This window comes from Epinephelus moara, chromosome 19 (genome assembly GCF_006386435.1).
Source record: "Epinephelus moara isolate mb chromosome 19, YSFRI_EMoa_1.0, whole genome shotgun sequence".
Classification (NCBI taxonomy): Eukaryota; Metazoa; Chordata; class Actinopteri; order Perciformes; family Serranidae; genus Epinephelus; species Epinephelus moara.
In genome coordinates this window covers 11339270-11352044 of record NC_065524.1, presented here as the reverse complement: position 1 = coordinate 11352044, position 12775 = coordinate 11339270, and the positions used below count along the sequence as shown (strand labels likewise).

Here is a 12775-nt window from a genome sequence, read left to right as displayed (position 1 = left end):
AAGAGCTTCGTGAAACTGAAGAACGAAGGAGGAGAGAGAGAGAGGCACAACAGGTAACGTTAGAGGACGAGAGAGGAGGAATGGCTGCTGGAAGGCTTTAGCTCTGGAGATCGGTGGTGTAACGTTACCTGTGAATGCTGTACCCCAATGCCCACAGAAGAGGAATACCTCTGTTGCAAGGAATGGGACCGGTTGCAGCCTTAGCTAAATGGTACAACAAACATGGCACCACACCGGTAAGGTAAGACAACACGTTTACATGTCGTTTTCTATATGTTCTCTGACATTTATCCTAACGATATGAGGCGGTCTTTGTGGAGAAAAAGCTTGTTTAGTGGACTAACTTTGCACTTGAAAGGACGCCCGTTCAATTACGTTTTAACAGGTCTGACGCTACGGCTGTATCTAGGCTAACGGCTAACATGCTAACTATTATTTCTATGTCACTAGTGACTTGAAACAAATTTAGGATGATAGGAGACGGGTTGAAATAAACCGAAATTTCCCTTTAAGAGTCCTCTACACCTCGACATATTCCTACAGTACTGTATCGGCTTAAACTTTATGTTTCTTACAGGCTGACGTACAAGCCAGAGCAGATTAAACAATATCAGTTAATACAGGACTGACAATTTATTGGTCATGCTCAAGCTCAATTCATTAACCCTCAACAAAGTGATGCTTCATTACAAATGCTGATAATTTACAGCATCAACACACTGTTAAACTGCATTTTGGTGTTGCTGTCTTCTGATTTCACAGTAGGGAGTATTTAGAGTATGAACCACATCCTCCAAATGAGTGTCAGGAGACTTAAGAGTCAAATAGTTACTATATATGGTTAAGTTATTAATGGGATGTTAAATGGCAGGGAGCAGGTGTGCAAGGGAAGCTGCCTTTTGCAAAAGAATTGATGGCCGTGACACGAATGTTGACTTCTTACAGACTTCCCTGTCATGCCTCGTGCTAGGCAGCTCAGGCATGAAATATGACGCTCTGCATTTCAGCATGTAGAGGTGGAGTCTTTACACTACGGAATAAGAGGGCCACCTAAAGCGGTTATAACAGCAGGAGAAGCAGCTGAGTCCCAGACCGAACAAGGCCCGCTGATAGAGAACAGAGAGTGAGTGAAGGCAGTTGAAACTGTGAGTGAAAAGTAGAAAAGGAGTGTGCATCAATCTCTTTGCAGCTACGTACAGTAAATGCAGCCCTGCTCAGGTGAGCTGACAGTGGAAGATGCTCTGCTCCAGCTGATGTTTCATGCTCGCAACCTGAGCAGGTCCAGCTATCAATCAAGTGGAGAGGAAATCCACTAGGACTATATGGCTTTCTAACCATGTGAAAAAGTAAAAAAAGAAACATATTACCTTTTTATTTTCACTTTTTCTCTTTTTGACATTTATCACGACACAGATTTCAACTCCTCCAAACATACGTCATGTCTTATCCGTCACTTCAAAATGGTTTAGCTATTTCCATCAACAGTACACTCAAATTAATACTCTAGCTCTTACAACAACAATCTCTTTTCTCTGTTCCTTTCCAATGTCATATACATTATGTTTTTACTATACTTTACAGTCTCCACCCTTGTTACGCCTCCATTCTTGATGTATAACAACCTAAAAATAGCGAGGTGCCAGAAGGCAAGAAAGCTTTCCTCTGACCCGTTTCCAAATCTATCCTGACATCCCAAATCTCCACGTCCCTCCACAAGCCTCACTCACTCATTCATAACTGTGTGCTGCAGAGATGGAGCCACCACCCATGTGGCCACACACACTGATTGCAAAGGGTCAGAAAGTCCAACTGCAGGGACACGCCGCTAAATCACAAGATGGGGCCGGCTTCCCTTTATCCATCATCTTAGGCAGCAGTAGATGGTATTGCATGTGTGATGATCCAGAGAGACCTCAGGCAACCATTTTCCCCCCTTTGTCTATTTATATTTTCCAGGCTGAAAACTGAGCTTTTCTTATGTCGGAAAGTCTGAAAACATGTAGAGGGAACTCCTTTACAAGTTACACCCACATAGATGCCTTTATGTATCAGAGAGATGAAGCTTGATGGAAGTGAAGGTAATCAGCCCAGTCACCAGGAGAACATGGGGTATTGTACATTTCTTCAAACCTTGGATACATCGCATTTGCATGTTTCATACGTATCATATCAACGTTTCCAAAGTTATGTTATGTTTGAGCTGATTTTGTGATTGGGAGATGAAGAGGATGGTGAATGGCGTGAAACCCAGGCGAGACGCCTGCCAAGCTACAGATCACTGTTTGAGACAAACAAACACTGAAACTGGTTATTTCTTAGTGAGTTGTCCCAGCGTTTTCAGTGGCTTCTTGGCCACCAAATGTGGGTGTTTGTTTTCCTGTTCTTCATTTTTTTCCCTGAGACATCAGTACATCCACTCCAAGATAGTGTCATGAAAAGTTGGTAATTACAGAAACATTGCTGTATATTCAGCCAGGAGTGTGCCACTAAAAGCTGGTATTCAAGCCAAACCATGATCTTTTACTAACCATAACCAAGTGGTTTCTGTGCCTAAACCTAACCACACTTAAACACAGCATTTCTGAAATGTAAAGTTTCAAAGTATTTGCTATAAATTAACATACAAATGTAACGTATCTGTGGTTGACAGAAATGTACAATGCCAATACTTCTCACCGGTTCTGTTCACTCTGTATACAAGCGACTGCAGGAGTGACTCTGATGACACCTGTATCGTGAAATTTGCTGGTGACACGGCCATCGTTGGTCTTATTCATGATGATGAGACAAACTATCGGAAGAGAGTAAATGAGTTTGTTGGTTGGTGCGAGAATAATTACCGACAGTTGAATGTTAAGAAAACCAAGGAAATGATAATTGATTTTAGGACCAACGCTCGCACACACCAACATATACTTACTGATGGAGATGAGGTTGAAAGGGTCGAGGAATACTAATATTTGGGCATGACAATTGATTCTAAGCTGAAATGGAATACCAACACAAATGATATTTATAAGAAGGGTCAGCAGAGACTGCATTTTATGCACAGGCTGAGGCAGTATGGGGTGGACAGAAGTTTAATGCTTCTCTTTTATCTAGCCTTTGTAGAGAGTGCACTAACTTTTTTTTTTTGTTGCTTGGTATGGTGCACTATCTGTGAGTAACAAAACCAAACTCCATAAGGTCATTAACATCTCCAGCAAGATAGCTGGGGTGCAACTTAACAACATGACATCACTGTACGAGGTCCGGGTCCTGAAAAAAGGGAAGGCTATCGCTGAAGACGTAAGTTATTCGCTATTCAATCAATATGACCTTATGAGATTGGGACGACGGTTTACTGTACCTAGGCTACAAGCCCGAGTGCAGAGGTCATTTGTCCCCACTAGTATTGCGCTCCTGAACAAGCACCTCAGCTCTGCGTGTAAATGTAATTTCTGTTTATTCATTAAATCAGACTTTAATAGGACTCACCTAAACAACCCTACTGTGTTCATGATGCTGGCATGATGCTTGATGATATATGTTCCTGTGTTGCTTGATGATATGTGTTGCTTTTTATTTGTAATGTATTGTGTTGTGTTGGTGCTCCTGATGACTGTGGGACGCAAGTCAAATTTCCCCATTGAAGACAAATAATCTATCTATCTGTCGATCTATCGATCTACTTATTCTGGTGAGTGGATCGAGATAAGACTAATCTGCAACCGAAACAAAGACAACAGATTGAACATGCAACAGCCACGGTGACAGCTGTCTGTGTCTGTACTTTGGCCTATGTAAGAGGATGCTAACAATGACAATGCTAACATGCTGATGTTTAGAAAGTAGAATGTTTATCATCTTCATCATCTTAGTTTAGCATGCTAGCATTCTAACATTTGCTAATTTGCCACAAAGTCATAAAACACAATATTGCCAAGATGTAATTTCTGACATGATCATTAGAGCTAAATAAAAGTCAGTAGGATACATCCTCTGGGAACCAGGAATATCTGAACCAAATCCTTCTAGCTAATGTTGAGCTATTAGGAAAAGTGAAAACTGTGACATGGTGGTGGCCCTACAGGTAAAGTCATTGGGGCTAATCCTTTAGAGACCATGAATATCACAGCAATCCATCCAATAGTTGTTGAGATATTTCAAACCAAAACTGATTGACAGACTGGCATCCATAAAGCTGTGGTGCTAAAATGGCTAAAAAAGGCAGTCATCCAATATTGTGGACAAAACCTAACACTAAGAAGTAAAATCATCTGCAAGCTTTGGGTGTAACAGTCTTTGCAGGGTATCTGAACACCACTGACCCAGTGTTGATCACCAACAGACAAAACCTGTGCATGAGTGTGACCAAGCCTTTTGTTTTTGGTTCATCCCAAACTGTGCATTACAGTAAAAATGTCATAATAACTGTGATACTGTAATTTAATGAACAGTGACATGGTGTCTGCGAAGTTAAACTTCTGTATGGAATTTTAATGACCAGAGAAAGTTCGATACCCAGCACTTTGCAAAATGTCCACAAAAATGAAATAACATTTGGGTTACGACGCCCACCACTAACCTCAGGCAACTAAAGTGGACACAGACAATAGGGACACAGAGAGCGAATGCATTCATGACATGAAAGCCTGAATCATCAGTGCTCATTGTGTCAACACTTTGCTGAAAGAGAGAGTAGACCATGCATGCAGCTGAAGCATAAAAGACACATAAAACTGGGTTACTATATGTCCACATACTGCACTCACTGGTTCTGGTTGCCAACATCTGAATAGACATTCATAATCAATTTTCTGGAAAGCTTTGAGAGTGGGACGAATGAAAAGGGAATGCACTTACTGCTTGACAGATGATGGGGTATTTGATTCGATTGATGCCGCCGGCAAACACAGCAAAGGTCAGAGCCGTGTGGAAACAGAAGTTGAGAAGCATATGCCATCCCTTCCGACTGATGCGGATTGCGCTGCCAAAAGAGACCAAGAATCAAAATAATTAGCAGGTAAATACCATACCCCACAGTGTTTTGTGTGTTATAATAAAGTAAAATCTCATTGAGATTCAGTTTTCAAGGTATATTGCCCATCAGTCACTTCAAGTATGATTTAAGACAGTCTTTTACAAGGTCTGCATAAATTGCCCTTTTCTTTTATCTTGCTACTGCCATATAGATTAACAACCACAGGGGAGCCCAGGGAATGCAGCTCATAGACTTTGAATACGGCAAACAAGCCATTACATACTCCGCTGCCAATACATGTGCTGAATAATGGAATGTTTTCAAGTATATTGAAAACATTTCAACCTTGGCTCAACTTTGCAAAGTAACTATTCACATTAAATACTTTGAAGTTTAGTCAACATAATTCATCCAACGAAAAAAATACTTCTTTTTTTGAAGTTATAGAGACAGCTCACCCTGGAATTAAAAATACACATTTTATTGTTTTGGGGTGAGTTATCGGGTGTTGGAGGTATCGGCCATAGATATGTCTGCCTTCTCTCCAATACAATGGAAACAGATGACATTTGGCGTGTGGTGATCAAAGCCAAAAAAACACATTTGAAAAACTCAACAGCAATGTCTCTTTGCAGATATCATTACTCAAGATAATCCACAGACCTTGTAATGAGCAGTTTCATGTAGGATTCATTTTCTTTCTACCAAACGACACCAACCAACTGTATCACCACAAAGACGGAAGCGTGCATCTACTGCTAGCTCACCTAGCACCACTGAGCTAGCTAACATTACAGCTCAGCTGAGAAGGAAGCCATTAATGTTTAGATCTTGGGCTGAGCACGAGCCTCTAGTCAATGAGCAGATGCACACTTCTAACTGATTTCTGGAAACAGACATTGCTATTGCTATTTTCAGGTACCACAGGCTGCGCGCCATCTAGTTCCATTATATCTGAGAGAAAGCCAACACCGCTACTACTGATAAATCCAACACTCAACAACTCACCAAAAAAATCTAGATTGATAATTAGCACTACAGGTAAGAGGAAAAATATGTATTTTTGATTTTGGAGTGAACTGTCCCTTTAAGGCAGATCATTTAGAAGACCTGTTTTTTACTGTGATATACCATTTCCTTTTTATGGTTGTTAGTAAATCAAATAGTACAATATTGTACTATCATATTACTATACTTAGCGAGTGCTATTTTGTTTATTAAGAACAACATGAGGTTTCATGACTGACAAAATGCATTTTTTTTTACCATTAACTAATATATAACTGGGTAATGTCATCAACCATGCACACAACATCAATCATGCAATATGAACTCATACAAACTATACATTTTAGACTCTTAAACAGATTTTCAAAATTTGGCCTCCATCAAAGACTTAATTAAATTCAAATAAATGATAACATTTTGGTCAAATTGGAAAATTAAAAATCTAGACTCCATGAATAAGTAAGAGTCAAAGGCAAAGTCAAAATGTGACCTACTATGACCTCACTATTTTTGCAGTTATACTATCTGATTATCTGCTAGAAAGAAGTATATCTAGATATCATATTGCTGTCTTTTACTTTGGGAGCTACTGTACAAAACACAAATGGTTTCCTCATAAGATTTCCTTTATGAAAAAGCTAAAACAACACAAACATTCGAAGAAGATCTATGCCATTCGGTGACAGAGGCGTACTGCTTTTAAGTTCATTTTGATTGAACTTCAGAGGAGCAGTGTTTACGGGAGTGTTTTTTTGTAAATCAGACAATGAAACGAAAGCTCAAAGAAAAAAATGCAAAGAATCAGTATTAAGATCTACACTTTTCAAAAGGTCAAACCCTACGTGTCTGCAGTAAAAGAAAATATGGCATAAAAAAGGTTACGAATAATTTAAAAGTAATTTTTGAATTTAAAACTTCAGCTGGCAAAATGCTAACACTTTAAACAAACTGTATAATCTTTATTTTAGGCTGATGAACCTCAGGCAGAGGCTACTCACAGTTTACACACATACTGTAGCCTACTGTACAATACATGTTGTATATGCACATAAACAGAAATCACTCTGCTGGTTTGATGATGAAATAAAAAGAGATTGCTTCCAGTTGGCTGGGCCAATTGAGGTTTCCACAATGTAAAACTATGCACTCATATGCACTTTGTGAAATATGGCATCAGCCGGGGGGTCACACAGTCTTGGGCAGGGCACTTAACCCACATAACTATATTCCATCCAGCTGTTGGAAAATAGACTAAATATGACAGACAATACTAACATATTTGTCGTACTGTGTGAATTAACAGACCATCCATTCTTTTAATTACTTTCCTGTGTCAGCTCCCTCCCTCCACGCATACAGTCACTGTCACCATTTGAAATTATATAACCTTGTTCTGGAAATCTCCACTCCCCAAAATGGAGGAGCGGAGCCCCGGCTGCACGTGAGTCAACTGTAGATGAAGCAGTGGCTCAGCAGTGAGCTATGAGGCGTGTCTGGGGCCGGGCTTCACTGCTCTGTGTAAGAGGAGGGAGAGTTAAAGCTGCTGTTGTCGATGCCTATGCCGCGGTCCAAGTACTGAACTCCATCCAGCAAAGAGGCCATAAATCAGGCCGGCTCCTGGCCTCCCTGGAAGGGGGTTTTCATAGGCTCTGCTCTGGGCTTTCATTGGGTCAAGTACATTAACCTGGCAACCCTCCACATCCCCATCTCCCAGAGGGTAGGGGGGGGGAGATAAAACTGTACTCTCTCTGCATCTGCTCTCTCACCCTGCACCCACTGCTGAGCCAACTGTAAGGGACAATAAAGCTATGCAGAGTATAATATGGCACATTATACAATGGGTAGTTTCAGCCAAGCCGTTTCATTGGTGGAGGACAGGTTCCAAACATGCTGATAAGTCCCATAAACCATAGGTAGCAACACTGTTAAACGGAGCAATGGAAGTGTTTTCATGCTAATTATGATGGAGAAACGGGAGCAATCTGGCAGCAAAAGGCCTGGGCTATATGGCTGAAATCAATAACAGGATATAAACAATAGTTCTGATACTAATATATGTCTAACAATATGGCAAGTCGCATATAAAAAGATATAAAGATATAATTTATGTTCAGTGCAATGAACTGTGTTTGGCCATATTACATCACAACAAGCTAGGGATAGCAACAAGCTGTTAATACAACAATGACCTACTGGTCACCTTACTCGTGGGGAATTAGCATTCTTTTGGACTCACGTTATTGCATACTTGATGAATGTAAGCACAATATTTTTTGGCTCTAGTTAGGTCTCCACCAACTCCTGAGGGAAATATTTAGCTCTTTAGCTGCTGCATGCTCCACTGTGTTCACTAGCAAGCTGCAAACGTTGCCTGTCTGTCGCTTGGTGCTGAACAGGTGGTGTGCAGGGGTCTATCAGAGCTTATTCACAGATAGAAACAGCTGCCTGCTGTGGCAGGAAACTGTGCTGCATAAGAGCTGTGAGACTCAACCAAAACAGTAAAGGCTGTAAACCTAAATCAGTGAGCTGAAAGACACTACAGAGCTGCAGAGTTAGACTACACATAGTCAGCTCATTGTTAAAGGGGCTCTATGCAAAATTAAAAGCATATGAGTTGTCTGGACACAGTTTTCAATGTGGAAATGGCTAAGCTGGCAGCTAGCAGCTAACAGTGCTTACTCCATAAACAGTGCTAAAGAATGGTAACGATGCTGACAGAGCTAACGGTCTTCACCAGGGGCAAACTGAAGGGTGACCAGTACGCCTTTGCAACAATCCCGTCCCAATATTAGCGGGAACTGCCACATGGGGCAGTGCAAAACAGCAGCGATGAGCCAGCCAGTGGGAGACACACCTGCACTAACCTGCATGCACGGCTGGACTGGACTACCACATCGAAGTGCAGACTACAACACACACACACACACAGACATTACTCAACTAAATCTTTACATAGCAAGTAGTGATTTGCTGCTACATGAATACAGAACCTTTAACATAAACATAACAGAGCAGCTTTAAGTATCTCATGCTGTAGCTTGTATATCATTAATCTGGATGGAAAAACATAAAACAATATGATCATATTGTCATTACGATTCCACCAGAAGCTGAAATAATATAATTGAAGTATAGGCCCCAGCTTTATATGAGCATATGTCTTTTATTTTAGGGTTCTTATGTCCTCTACTATTCTCTAAGCATAATCAGCAACAACGCACTGATTTTACTCCCTTTGATTACAGGCTTATGACACTCAGTACCTTAATACTGTCACAAAATGTATCCATAATATAAAACATTTTTTCATCCCTATTGTATCTCTCTTTATGGGATTGATTACAAGTAATTCTTCCATCAAGATTCCCATCAGGCTTTGGTTAAACAGAAAGAGTAATGTTGCCATGGAGTCAGGCAGTTAGCAGTGAGAGGTTTTTTTCTGCCTATGCAACATGTCTTTGCATTCTGGTAGATCTGCACCATGGAAAGTCATGCTGTATCTGCTGCCAACTGTCCCTGTAACCAGAATGTGCAGGCAACAATCATCAAGTTTTTAAAGAAGAGAAAAGGCATGATGGTCTGAAGTGATAAGACGCATCCTATGAATTCTCAGTAGATTTACAGATGTTTGTCCTTTTGACACATATTGCGCCAAAGCACTTTGGGTTCAAAGACATGATACTAGGGCAGGATATCGTGACTCAGTACCTTTAAGGTATTGACCAATAACCTGGTACCAAGTAGTGCTGAAACTTCTTTCAAATGACACCTTCATTTGATCCTTTTTGTACCCAGATCTAGAAAAAAAGATGTGGTTTTGCTTGCAGCCAATTATCACAGGTGTGCAATGTGTGTTTGACCAACTACAGCAGCAGCTCAAACCCATAAAGTCTGTGGTGTGGTGCATTTGATGGAGTTGGTAGTTCAGTATGTCGACCAAACTGTCGAAAGTATGGATGTATTATATGCCTGTGGCGTCTGGTGGCATTTTACGCAGCTGAATGCTTCCATTCACATGATGGGTATCGAATGAAGCAAATGAAGCACTCTACTGGTATTGGCATAACTCTACTGGTAATGGCATTTTTTAAAAGATACCAGCCCTACAGACAGCCCCCACTCTGTTATACGCAACTCATACATCATGCATCAGCATTGCACCCATAATCACAGATCAGATTCTATCTTGGCTTATCTTGCTGGCAGAGAGAGAACCAACAGCACATGCTGTATGCATATATTTATGCATGTGTGTATGTGTCAGTGAGCTGAAGTGAGAAAATGACAAATTCAAACATGCACAATCTACTGTGCCGATCCTTTAACAGCCTCCCTCGCATTCTGCCCATTTAACACGCAGTCCCGGGGCTTCGCGGCTCCGATACTGTCAGTCAGCTGGAGTGATACTACATAACTAAAGTGTTACTAAACAGAGATGTGTTTTAGTGCTGGGGAGTGCCTAGAGGGAGGTGTGGAGGATGAGTAGGTGTTGGATTTTGTTAATGTGAGCGCCGTTGAAAGAAAAACCCTCTAACCCTCCCCTGTGTGTGACAGACACCACAAAAGCTCTGGCTTCATATCTTAAATATGGGCTTTTTCTCTCTCTAGTTTGGACTGGAATTAATGTCTTATTGCTCTGAAAAGCACTTTGTGAGGAATGAGTGTGTTTACATGAGCACTAGCATCGTATTTTGGAGTATACCAGTTATGTTTTACCAATGTAAACACCTCATCCTGGTTTCAGAAATTTTGATAAGACCTTACCACTGTTCATATGCTCGCTGGAGGACATCCATAGAAATAGGCTACGATTGCACGTAAATATCTTTTCCAGATGAAGACACAGCGGCAGGCAGGCAATCAGGAACCTGGATACTGCTATGTTTGTCTATACAGGGATATGTGTAACCAGGTTTCTGTTACATATAAAGTAAATTTCCCAAATATGAACTAGGGTTGGGTCGGTATGAGAAAAAAAAAAAACAACAGTCCGGTTTTTGTGAAAAACCGCATCAAGTCGGTAATACCGGATTTTCGCCAGGGGCGCAATTAGGGCTGCACGGTATATGCGGTAGACGGTAGAAATGATATAAATTTGGCCCACAGTAGAGATTTGCGCTCTACCGTCCTATCGTCGATGACGTCATCGCACCTGCCTCAGTGTGAAAATGGCTGCGAGCACAGAGACAGCGGAGCAAGAGGAGCTGGTTCACGTCCTTGATTTAGCGTAGCACGTGCAACATGTGTTGCTGGAGAACTTGTGAGTGAGTGAGTTAATGTTTTATGAACAGCCCCGGACTTCTCAGACTCTTTTAGTGACTTACCGCTCAGAGGGAACTCATTCAGTGTCTCCTCTGGAAGCAGCACAGCGTCTCTCCCTCTCCTCTCTCGCCGTGCGCACATGGGAGTTGGTTTTCGGCAAGAGAGTTTGTCATAAACCTTTGGTAATGTAAACCTATGTGACGCTAGGGGCTCCACAAAAAACTCCATATGTGAATGTGTGACAGTTGTGGTATCATAGCAGCCTGTCACAGGTTACAGCGTGATGATTAGAGGAGAAATGGCAGAGCATAAAGGTCCAGGTGGAAAAAACACAACTCAGTCATTTAGGATTTTGCTAAAAGAAGGAAATTACCTTTTGATATAGATCCCAGGGGACATTTTGCACCATAGAGTACTGGGTTTTAATTTTGAGTTTTGAGATCTGCATTCTGCACAATAAATGCTCTAAAAAATACATTATATCTTTGCTTTTGTTGTTGTTGTTTTTTTTTATCAATTTAGCTTTGCTAAGGGACTACAAAACCCATTCAGAAACACTTCTATTATAACTTTTACACTTAAATTTATACCGTGATATATACCGTTACCGTGAAGGGATTCGATTTATACTGTGATATGAAACCGTTACCGTGAAGGGATTCGATTTATACTGTGATATGAATTTTAGGTCATACCGCCCAGCCCTAGGCGCAATTGACTCATTTAAAATAAAAACGACCATAGGACAACAGAGTGACAGTAACACGTTGTTTCTTTTATTCCTTACAAATAAATTTGCAGGTTTAGCTTACTCAATCAGTGCAAACAAGGGTTGCCTCCTTCGTCTGGCTCAAAGCCAAAGTGTTGCCATATTGGCGCATTCTTTGATTTCTTTGAGACTAAATTGTCCGCCATTATTGACTCCCCGTCACTGTTAAACAAACTCCAGGCTACAATAGAGGCCTCGGCGCATGCACACTCGCACCCCCAAGCTCAGCCCCCCCTCTCTCCTGCTCGCTGTGCGCTTGGTGAAGAGGCAGACAGGTGCTCACAGACTCGGACGTACTATTCACCCTATATTTCACGGAAACACGGAGGCAAAACAGAACGCAGCCAGCTTCTGGTTTTTTGTGCGACACTTCAGGTCCAGCACTCTTGACCACTGTGTAAATGGGAATCGCCTTGTTGTGTACTTTGTTGAGTTTAGCTATATATATATATATCACATTTTTCACGTCACTTTATCACCGTTTAGACTAATCTGATGTTTGTAAAGTCTATAAACACAATGACTGAACAAACGTTACTATTTCTGTGTGCACGTTTTGTAATTAATAACATGGTTATCGTAGATTAGCTGGGCTAACCGTTAGCTGTTAGCCGTTAGTGGTGTCTGTAAAAACTCGATAAACGGCCCGTGAAAATAATATTTTTTCCAGCGGATGTCTTAGTTACAACATGATTGAGCTAACTGGAGTAGTTTCATGTTGTATCCGACAACGGGAGGCTTTTAACAGATGACGTCCTGATGTTAGCTTTGCT

The 12775-nt window shown here is 41.1% G+C and overlaps 1 protein-coding gene across 2 annotated transcripts in view; it reads right to left on the bottom strand.

Moving 5' to 3' along the window:
* LOC126406623 (adhesion G protein-coupled receptor A3) overlaps positions 1 to 12775 on the bottom strand; it is a 240138-nt gene that overhangs the window by 33172 nt on the left and 194191 nt on the right. For both annotated transcript variants that reach the window (XR_007571729.1, XM_050071035.1), the window contains exon 16: positions 4846 to 4969. Coding sequence is in view for 1 of the 2 variants with exons in the window: in XM_050071035.1 (XP_049926992.1) it covers positions 4846 to 4969 (124 nt within the window). In the remaining variant the exon portion in view is untranslated. The remainder of the gene's footprint in view (positions 1 to 4845; positions 4970 to 12775) is intronic.